General features: G+C 40.8%; 1 protein-coding gene across 1 annotated transcript; it reads right to left on the bottom strand.

Annotated features, from left to right (window-relative positions):
- Positions 1–475: 475 nt before the first annotated feature.
- fel (Fish-egg lectin) lies at positions 476–3,037 on the bottom strand. Its single transcript, NM_001140812.1, is given in 5 exon segments — positions 476–1,058; positions 1,902–2,020; positions 2,154–2,371; positions 2,572–2,805; positions 2,948–3,037. Coding segments are annotated over 5 exon segments (768 nt in total). The 5' UTR covers positions 3,003–3,037; the 3' UTR covers positions 476–916.
- Between the last annotated feature and the right edge of the window lie 8,836 nt (positions 3,038–11,873).

Here is an 11,873-nt window from a genome sequence, read left to right as displayed (position 1 = left end):
TAAGGCGGAGTCAGGCGCAGGACACAGAGATGAGTAATTACGTAACTTTACTCAAAACAACAAATATTCCAAGGAAAATATACACGCTCACAAATACAGACCAACTTACAACAAACAAACACGCACAAAACCATGGGGGAACCAGAGGGTTAAATAAGGAACATAATTAATGGAATGGAAACCAGGTGTGTACAATGAAGACAAAACAAATGGAAAATGAAAAGTGGATCGGTGGCGGCAAGAAAACCGGTGACGTCGACCGCCAAACGCGGCCCGAACAAGGAGAGGGACCAACTTCGGCGGAAGTCGTGACATTCTCCCCCTAGCACTACACAGCTGATTCAAATAATAGTATTATTTAGTATTATTTGAATCATTTGTGTGGTGCTAGGGGCAAAAAGCATAATCACAAAATAGATCTCTCAAGTTTCAGTTGATCTTAAATTCCTCTATTCAAAACACAGAAATTAGTTTTAAAATGAATGCTTTATTTGTGGGAAATGATAATATGAGATAATAAGCAATGCCAAGGATTACATCAACTCTATTGATTACATTGGAAGGCTCAGGTTTTTACACTATGACCAATAGCAGCCATAGCAAAGCTCTATTTAAGTGTTAATCAAGGAGTCATCAAGAAAATAATACAACTTTTATAAGGCTGTTGGTGGTCAGTTTTGTGGGAGAAAACATCTACATTGATAAAAATAAATTTAACCTCAGTACAGTCAGTGATTACTATTGATAGAGATAAAAATATATAGTTTTTCAAATGAAGCAAACGGTTTTAGAATGAAGGATTCTAATGAGTTCATGTCCTCAATTCTCAAGCAGAAGGCTGTTCCAGAAAGAGAAATCAATGAGTTAGCAAGTGAGCTTGTCAGACTCCGAACAGCCTTCAGCTACAGAGAAGAGGCTAATGTGTGCACACCATGGTGAAGCCAGACTTGGAGATGACCCAAAGACGGCCCAGGTCGTAGGTCACGTGCTTCATTTGCATACACATTGGGACATGGCTCCATCCAGTGCCCTCTGGTTTACTGGCTGTGATGCCGTCTCTGTGTTGAAGAAAGGGGTGGGGTTAACGTTTAAATCTCATCAATATTTATAAAGTGCATGCATCTTTTGGACTTTATTAATTGTATATAGCCATTGATTTTTGAAGAATATAACTTATAAATGCCTATTGAGCTTAATATAAACTGCATTAGAAGCCAAAATGTAAGCTTTTACTCAATTGTTTGTAAACAATGTTACTGTAGACAAACAATGTATAGCTTAAAAAAGACATGTTTAAAACAAACAAAAAAATGTTTTCTTCTCATGGATGGTCTGTCTCTGCATTCATAGATCCATGTATGAATGTGAGAATGGTTACATTTCTCTAGCTACATACCTCAGCTGTTTAAAACATTTCTCTAGCTACATACCTCAGCTGTTTAAAACATTTCTCTAGCTACATACCTCAGCTGTTTAAAACATTTCTCTAGCTACATACCTCAGCTGTTTAAAACATTTCTCTAGCTACATACCGCAGCTGTTTAAAACATTTCTCTAGCTACATACCTCAGCTGTTTAAAACAGGGTGACCGTTTAGTTGTTGTTTTTTATCCCAAACTGTAGCTTTAAAGGACATCCCACTTTTACATATTTTACCTGACACTGTCTACACATTACTTTATAAGTCTATTATAAGTATCGATCTGATTTCATTTGACTGATTTTTATTTATGTATCTATTTAAATGTTTGTGTAAAGAGCTTCATGTCACAAAGTATGTACAGTAAGGCCCGAGTTATTATTAAAGGTATATCATTATTATTACAAGTCCTTTTCAAATGAGTTAATAATGTTGAGGGTAAAAGGGTGGAACCATACATATAGTTCAGTAGCAACCTTACCTGGTATAAACACTACCCACAGAGTTGACCCCAAAGACACTACCATCAGTTGCCACCTCAATCATGGAAAGCTTGCCTTCAATGTGACTCCACCCGTTGTTTTGGCAGTCTTGATTCAGCTGGAAACAAACAGATTCAATCAGGGTTTTAGGACAATTTCAACAGTTATAATATGAAACAGTTTTAAAATAACTGACACTCTCCATCCTCTACTACTCTACTCCAGCTCTCACACTCTTTCCCAGATCTTACACTCATTAAGTAGATATCATCATTATTGTTGACTGCCCAGCACCCAAAGGGTCCACAACTGTAGTACTTCACACTTCCTGGCAATCCTGTCCATGGAAGGGGTGAGGCTGGACCCTTGTAGCCAACTGTGGCACTACTTGCCAGACAGAATGGAGTATCGTTCATGTTAGCCCCCACAACAAACTGGTCACCTCCAGCATCCAACTGTTTCAGAAGGCCTGAAGACCACAAAGACAGACAGAGACGGACAAGCAAACAAGTAGGACTATTCTGTGAGTACTGCCAAATTATATAATTATACAATAACATAATGTTAAACTTGTAAAACATTAATCATTTTTTCAACAGCCTGATGGTATCAGGAAAGCTAAGAAGCATGTGTCCTCTGGATAAATATTGAGTAATGCTCTCCACTTACCTGCAGCTTGCACCCAGTTACCGGCCACATACTTGTAGATTGCATAGTCCTTGTTGACACCCCAGATCCCTGCTGGTCCTACAGTGATATGCTTCAGGGAACCAGGCATGCGGATCCATTTATCACCTACAAGGTAGTAGGGGATTTGACTTGTGTCCGTAGCAACCACTTGCCCCAGTCCTGCATCGATCTGCATCAGATTCTTGATATCCACTACAGGCTGACAGTCCCAGGCTATGGAGACACCAGATCAAAGACACATCAGTAGAATTCACCAGCAAAAAGGAGGATGAAATTATGGAGCCAACTTGATGATCAATTTAAAGTTTAATGTGGAGCTGCCTATGAAATAATATTTCAAATGATGGTAACTTACCATGACTGATGGCCAGGAGACAGAGGACCAATAGGAAGGCTGCAGTGGTTCTCATGATGTCTCTGTAGATCTACAGTATAAGTTTGGTTGAACATAGACTTTGTCCCCTTATATATATATATACATAGCCCTGGGACAAGCTTTCAACGCCCATGAAATAATTATTAATGAGCTATTTATATCTGACAAACAACCCGTTTGAAGGAAACGTTAACGGGAGGAGGATATAACCCCACCCTCTCCCACACACACACAATAATATTATACACTGAACAAAAATATGAAACGCAACATGTAAAGTGTTAGTCCCATGTTTTATGAGCTGAAATAAAAGATCCCAGAAATGTTCCATACGCACAAAAGCTTATTTCTCTCACCTACTGCACTTGGCAGGTGGCATATTTGTAGAGCTGTTTGATAAGGTTGCTAAGTGTTGTAGAAGGACCCATATAATGTTTATACTGTACCAGACTGAGTGTAACACATTTTATACCCCTACCATCCACCCTCATTGGAGGACAAACGTATTTTCAATTTTGCAACTTAAGTAATTTTTTATTTCATTTGTTATTTTCTTTAAAAACTTACACTACATGACCAAAAGTACATCTCATTCCAAAATCAGTGACATTAATATAGAGTTGACCCCCCCTTTGCTGCTATAACAGCCTCCACTCTCCTGGGAAGGCTTTCCACAAGATGTTCAGCCACAACAGCATTTGTGAGGTCGGGCACTGATGTTGGGCGAATAAGCCTGTTTAAAACTGGGTTTTGTTTAATTGTTTAACTTTCCTAATTTATATATAGCCATTGATTTTTGAAAAATATAACTTTTAAATGCCTCATGAGCTTAATACAACAGAATAAAACATGTAAGCTTTCACTAAATTGTTTGTCAACAACACTATTGTAAACAAACAAGGAATAACTTTATAAAACATGTTTAAAGAATAATCATTTTGTTCTGATCTGTCTGTCCTTATATCTATAGCTCCATCTATGCATTTGAGAATGGCTATATTTCTCTTGCCCCATCCCTCATCCATTTACCAAAACAAGAGGCCATTTAGTTGTTGTTTTTATCCCAAACCGTAGCTTTATTCTACCGTACAGTGTCTTCACATTTCCTCATGAGTCGATTATGAGTTTAGATTGATTATTTCTTCCTGATATTATTTATTTCTTTAAATGTTTGTGCAAAGCACTTCACAAAGCATGTACATTAAGGATAAGAGTCAGGGGCGCAACTTTGGTTTTAGAAGTGGGGGGGACATAATAGATGTTTTAATTTTTTTATTTAGTGGGTAGATTAGCTTTAAAATTGCAGATATATTGTGGCTTCCATCAATGTAATTGTCTGCATATTTTCCAATCCCCCACATATTTTTTTGTAAATATATATATGTATATTTTACACTAACCCTTCCATCGCTCTCCTAATTGGAGTAAACAAATGGATATCAACAAATGGGCTTCTACTTCCAGCTTATACATACTACATACATTTAACGGACAAAGAATATTTTACAATAGTTATCGTTTGTTAGTTTTTTTGTCCCATCCTTCAGCTCCACTCAACCCCTCCCATCTATCTCCGAACACCATCCAGTTTTGATTACTTTCCCCATTACTTTTTCCAAATTTTGTTACGTTACAGCCTTACTCTAAAATGGATGAAGTTGTTTTTTTCTTCCTCTCATTGATATTCACACAATACCCAATAATGACAAAGCAAAAACAGGTTTTTAGAATTTTTCGCAAATTTATTACAAATAAAAAACAGAAATTCCTTATTTACGTAAGTATTCAGATCCTCAATTGATGGGACATAATTTGGAAAAGCACACACCTGTCTATATAAGGTCCCACAGTTGACAGTGCATGTCAGAGCAAAAACCAAGCCATGAGGTCGAAGGAATTGTCCGTAGAGCTCTGAGACAGGATTGTGTCGAGGCACAGATCTGGGGAAGAGTACCAAAAAATGTCTGCAGAATTGAAGGTCCCCAAGACCGCAGTGGCCTCCATCATTCTTAAATGGAGAAGTTTGGAACCACCAATACTTTTTCTAGAGCTGGCTGCCAGGCCAAACTGAGCGATTGGAGAAGAAGGGCCTTGGTCAGGGAGGTGACCAAGAAGCCGATTGTCTTTCCCATAGTGATGGATGAATATGGGAACGTGGCCTGTGAGTCACCTCATATTTATACCCCAGTGAAACAGGAAGTCATGGCTTACCACTTAAGTGTTCCTAATCACTCAGGTGAACTTAAAAAAGTCAAATCTGAATGGGAATTTACTTCAGTTAGATTTTACTCCTAAAAATGTCTAGGGGTGACAATAACTGTGACACAAATGTTTTGGAGAAAAATATTTATTTCACATCAATAAAAGGTTTGATTTTTGTGAATATTTTGAATGAAAAACCAAAAGAAACAGCAAGGAAATTTTTTACACAGCCCTTTTTGTTAACATGGGCCAAGTGGGCCAATATTAGTGGAGGGATCTGTATGAAATAACAAATGGAATCAGGTAGTAACCAAAAAAGTGTTAAACAAATTAAAATATATTTGAGATTCTTTGAAGTAGCCACCCATTGCCTTTGCACACTCTAGGCATTCTCTCAACCAGCTTTAAAAAAAATACAAATATTTCACCTTTATTTAACCAGGTAGGCCAGTTGAGAACAAGTTCTCATTTACAACTGCGACCTGGCCAAGATAAAGCAAAGCAGTGCGACAAAAACAACAACACAGAGTTACACATAAACAAATGTACAGTCAATAACGCAATAGAAAAATCTATGCACAGTGTGTGCAAATGTAGAAGAGTAATGAAGTAAGGCAATAAATAGGCCATGGAGGCGAAATAATTGAAATTTAGCATTAACACTGGAGTGATAGATGTGCAGATGATGATGTGCAAGTAGAGATATTGGGGTGACCAGTGAAATATACCTGCTGCATTGCGTGCTACGGGTGGGTGTTGCTATGGTGACCAGTGAGCTGAGATAAGGCGGGGCTTTACCTAGCATAGACTTATAGATGACCTGGAGCCAGTGGGTTTGGCGACAAATATGTAGTGAGGGCCAGCCAACGAGAGCATACAGGTCGCAGTGGTGGGTAATATATGGGGCTTTGGTGACAAAATGGATGGCACTGTGATAGGCTGCATCCAATTTGCTGAGTAGAGTGCTGGAGACTATTTTGTAAATGACATCGCCGAAGTCAAGGATTGGTAGGATAGTCAGTTTTACGAGGGTATGTTTGGTAGCATGAGTGAAGGAGACTTTGTTGCAAAATTGGAAGCCAATTCTAGATTTAATTTTGGATTGGAGATGCACAATGTGATTCTGGAGAGGAGAGTTTACAGTCTAACCAGACACCTAGGTATTTGTAGTTGTCCACATATTCTAAGTCAGAACCGTCCAGAGTAGTGATGATAGTCGGGCGGGAGGGTGTGGGCAGCAATCAGTTGAAGAGCATATATTTAGCTTTACCAGCATTTAAAAGCAGTTAGAGGCCACTGAAGGAGTGTTGTATGGCATTGAAGCTCGTTTGGAGGTTTGTTAGCACAGTGTCCAAAGAAGTGCCAGATGTATACAGAATGGTGTTGTCTACGTAGAGGTGTATCAGAGAATCACCAGCAGCAAGAGCGACATCATTGATATATACAGAGAAAAGAGTCGGCCCGAGAATTGAACCCTGCTGGATTCATGAGGTAGCATCATGAGGTAGTCACTTAGAATGCCTTTCAATTCACAGGTGTGCCATGTAAAAAGTAATTTTGTAAAATGTATTTTCTTCTTAACGCGTTTGAGCCAATCAGTTGTGTTGTGACAAGGTAAGGGGTGGTATACAGAAGATAGCCCTATTTGGAAAAGACCAAGTCCATGTTAAGGCAAGAACAGCTCAAATAAGCAAAAAGAAACAACAGTCCATCATTACTTTAAAACATGAAGGTCAGTCAATCCAGAACATCTCAAGAACTTTGAAGTTTTCTTCAAGTGCAGTCACAAAAACCATCAAGCGCAATGATTAAAATGGCTCTCATGAGGACCGCCACAGGAAAGGAAGACCCAGAGTTACCTCTGCTGCAGAAGATAAGTTCATTAGCGTTACCAGCCTCAGGAATTGCAGCCCAAATAATTGCTTCACAGAGTTCAAGTAACAGACACATCTCAACATCAACCGTTCAGAGGAGACTGCGTGAATCAGGCATTCATAGTCGAATTGCTGCAAAGAAACCACTATTAAAGGACACCAATAAGAAAAAGAGACTTGCTTGGGCCAAGAAACACAAGCAACGAACATTAGACCGGTGGAAATCTGTCCTTTGGTCTGATGAGTCCAAATTTGAGATTTCTGGTTCCAACCGCCATGTCTTTGTGAGATGCAGAGTGAAGCATGGAGGAGGAGGTGTGGGGGTGCTTTGCCGGAGACACTGTCTGTGATTTATTTAGAACTCAAGGCACATTTAACCAGCAACACAGAGTTACACTACCACAGCATTCTGTAGCAATACGCAATCTCATCTGGTTTGACGCTTAGTGGGACTATCATTTGTATTTCAACAGGACAACGACCCAAAATCCACCTCCAGGCTGTGTAAGATCTATTTGACCAAGAAGGAGAGTGATGGAGTGCTGCATCAGATGACCTGGCCTCCACAATCACCCATCCTCAACCCAATTGAGATGGTTTGGGATGAGTTGGACCGCAGAGTGAAGGAAAAGCGGTGCTCAACATATGTGGAAATTCCTTCAAGAATGTTGGAAAAGCATTCCAGGTAAAGCTGGTTGAGAGAATCCCAAGAGGGAGCAAATCTGTCATGACCGCAAAGGGTGGCTACTTTGAAGAATCTAAAATCTAAAATGTATTTTGATTTGTTTAACACTTTTATGGTTACTACATGATTCCATATGTGTTATTTCATAGTTCTGATGTCTTCACTATTATTCTACAATGTAGACAATGAATGAGTAGGCATGTCTAAACTTTTAAATGGTTCTGTAGGGTATGGAAAGTTACTGACTTAAACGAGGGAATGCAGAAAGTTTACATTCTGTCAAACATGTTATTGTAAATCTCAAGGCTCCTAGGCTCCTAGGGAAACTGTCTGGTTTCAGTCACTGATAAGGTAGGACAGGCGTGGATTAGGGAGGAGAGAGGAATTTGGCCGAAGGTCAGATGGAGTGAGAAGGAACAGCCCACGAAGGTTTTAGCGTCAGCGCGGGTCTGACTACACCAGTGAGAGGAACCAAACAAGTTCTTGACTAGCAAAGAAGATGTATTGGCTGTCAGTTCCGAGTTGATTCCGCCTAGTGGGAGGATATAAATATGTGTTTGTGCAGTGATGTTTTTGTCTTTTGCAGCTGTTTAACCCAGTGGGTGAATAAACTTGGTTTGAGTTTTTTGTGAGTTTTTCCTCTGTCTGTTCAGAAACTAAAACAGCCTTACCTAGTATAAACATCACCCAAAGAGATGACCCCAAAGACACTACCATCAGTTCCACCTCAATCATAGAAAACTTGCCATCAATGTGACTCCACCTGTTGTTTTGGCAGTCTTGATTAAGCTGGAAACAATCAGGGTTTTAGGACAATTTCAACAGTTATAATATGAAATCGTTTTAAAATAACTGACACTCTCCATACTGGGCTCCTGAGTGGCGCAGCGGTCTAAGCCATCACATCTCAATGCAAGAGGCATCACTACAGTCCCTGGTTCAAATCCAGACTGTATTAAATCCGGCCATATTTGGGAGTCATATAGGGTGGTGCACAATTAGGCCGGGGTAGGTCGTCATTGTAAATAAGAATTTGTTCTTAACTGACTTGTCTAGTTGAATAACCTTCAGGGAACCCGACAGGCAGATCCATTTATCACCTACCAGGTAGTATGACATTTTACTTTTGTCAGTTGCAACCACTTGCCCCAGTCCTGCATCAATCTGTATCATATTCTTGATGTCCACTGCCTCATGACAGCACCATGCTGTGGCGACAAAGACATATGAGTAGATTGCACCAATAAAATGGAGGATGAAGCTATGGAGCAAACTTCATCAATTCCAAGTTGATCAAGCACACTTCAAATGATGGTAACTTACCATGACTGATGGCCAGGAGACAGAGGACCAATAGGATGGCTGCAGTGGCTCTCATGATGTCTCTGTAGATCTACAGTATACGTTTGGTTTTACACCAGACTTCAATTGTCCCCTTGCTGGGCTTTGCGCTTTAATAGCCCTGCAGCCTCCCATCATTGCTTTTAAAGCAATGATGGCTTCCTGTTCCATCTGTATAACAAAGAGTTGATGGGAGGCTGGACCCGGACCTGCTTTTCTGGTTCCTCATTAAAGGTTATGTAAAAGACAGACAATTTATGGTAAGGTGAAAGAACCCCTTTCCTAACTGCTGCAGCGCTGCTACCTAACTACTGCTGCCATGCTACCTAACTGTTGCAGCGCTGCTACCTAACTGCTGCTGCTATGCTACCTAACTATTGCCGCCATGCTACCTAACTACTGCCGCCATGCTACCTAACTACTGCTGCCATGCTACCTAACTGCTGCCGCCATGCTACCTAACTGCTGCAGCGCTGCTACCTAACTACTGCTGCCATGCTACCTAACTGCTGCAGCCATGCTACCTAACTGCTGCAGCCATGCTACCTAACTACTGCAGCCATGCTACCTAACTGCTGCAGCGCTGCTACCTAACTGCTGCTGCTATGCTACCTAACTGCTGCAGCCATGCTACCTAACTGCTGCAGCCATGCTACCTAACTGCTGCAGCGCTGCTACCTAACTGCTGCAGCCATGCTACCTAACTGCTGCAGCCATGCTACCTAACTGCTGCAGCCATGCTACCTAACTGCTGCAGCGCTGCTACCTAACTACTGCAGCCATGCTACCTAACTACTGCAGCCATGCTACCTAACTGCTGCATCCCGCTACCTAAATGCTGCTGCTATGCTACCTAACTGCTGCTGCCCCGCTACCTAACAGCTGCTGCCCCGCTACCTAACTGCTGCTGGCCCGCTACCTAACTGCTGCTGGCCCGCTACCTAACTGCTACTGGCCCGCTACCTTACTGCTGCAGCCCCGCTACCTAACTGCTGCAGCCCGCTACCTAACTGCTGCAGCCCGCTACCTAAATGCTGCTGCCCTGCTACCTAACTGCTGCAGCCCGCTACCTAAATGCTGCTGCCCCGCTATCTAACTGCTGCTGCCCCGCTATCTAACTGCTGCTGGCCCGCTACCTAACTGCTGCTGGCCCGCTACCTAAATGCTGCAGCTCGCTACCTAAATGCTGCTGCCCCGCTATCTAACTGCTGCTGGCCCGCTACCTAACTGCTGCTGCCCCGCTATCTAACTGCTTCTGGCCCGCTACCTAACTGCTGCTGGCCCGCTACCTAAATGCTGAAGCTCGCTACCTAAATGCTGCTGCCCCGCTATCTAACTGCTGCTGGCCCGTTACCTAACTGCTGCTGCCCCGCTATCTAACTGCTGCTGCCCCGCTACCTAACTGCTTCCCCCCTAGATAACTTCTACTGCTGAAATGAAAAGGGAAATGCAACACTGTTATGTCAATCTCTCATATCAGTATAATGTTGAAATGGAGTGGAATGTTATAACTATTTCTCCAGGCACGACAAGACAGTGGTTTCTATCAAATCTGTAACCACAGACCAAATAAAGAGATACAACAATCTCACTAGTGTAGGCAGGGCAAACCCATTTTCACAATTTCTGTTAGTTCCATTTATAGTCCAAAAAAATATGATAAAAAAAGAAACAATCTATTATCTTATTACACTTAAATGTAGAGGAACAAGAAATATTTGTTTTAGGTTAGGACTACTGGAGTTAGTTTCAGGTGGCTTCACTTTTTTATATCACCGGCCCAATGGTGCTACCTCAGAGCAGTTAGGCTACCTCAGAGGTCGGGCACTGATGTTGGGCGAATAAGCCTGTTTAAAACTGGGTTTTGTTTCATTGTTTAACTTTCCTAATGTATATATAGCCATTGATTTTTGAAAAATATAACTTTTAAATGCCTCATGAGCTTAATACAATAGAATAAAACATGTAAGCTTTCACTAAATTGTTTGTCAACAACACTATTGTAAACAAACAAGGAATAACTTTATAAAACATGTTTAAAGAATAATCATTTTGTTCTGATCTGTCTGTCCTTATATCTATAGCTCCATCTATGCATTTGAGAATGGCTATATTTCTCTTGCCCCATCCCTCATCCATTTACCAAAACAAGAGGCCATTTAGTTGTTGTTTTTATCCCAAACCGTAGCTTTATTCTACCGTACAGTGTCTTCACATTTCCTCATGAGTCGATTATGAGTTTAGATTGATTATTTCTTCCTGATATTATTTATTTCTTTAAATGATTGTGCAAAGCACTTCACAAAGCATGTACATTAAGGATAAGAGTCAGGGGCGCAACTTTGGTTTTAGAAGTGGGGGGGACATAATAGATGTTTTTATTTTTTTATTTAGTGGGTAGATTAGCTTTAAAATTGCAGATATATTGTGGCTTCCATCAATGTAATTGTCTGCATATTTTCCAATCCCCCACATATTTTTTTGTAAATATACTGCTCAAAAAAATAAAGGGAACACTTAAACAACACAATGTAACTCCAAGTCAATCACACTTCTGTGAAATCAAACTGTCCACTTAGGAAGCAACACTGATTGACAATAAATTTCACATGCTGTTGTGCAAATGGAATAGATAACAGGTGGAAATTATAGGCAATTAGCAAGACACCCCCAATAAAGGAGTGGTTCTGCAGGTGGTAACCACAGACCACTTCTCAGTTCCTATGCTTCCTGGCTGATGTTTTGGTCACTTTTGAATGCTGGCGGTGATTTCACTCTAGTGGTAGCATGAGTCGGAGTCTAC

The sequence above is a fragment of the Salmo salar genome, chromosome 07 (assembly GCF_965601325.2).
Source record: "Salmo salar chromosome 07, fSalSal1, whole genome shotgun sequence".
NCBI lineage: Eukaryota > Metazoa > Chordata > Actinopteri > Salmoniformes > Salmonidae > Salmo > Salmo salar.
Note: the sequence above shows the minus strand (reverse complement) of the source record. Positions and strands in the feature narration are given on the sequence as shown.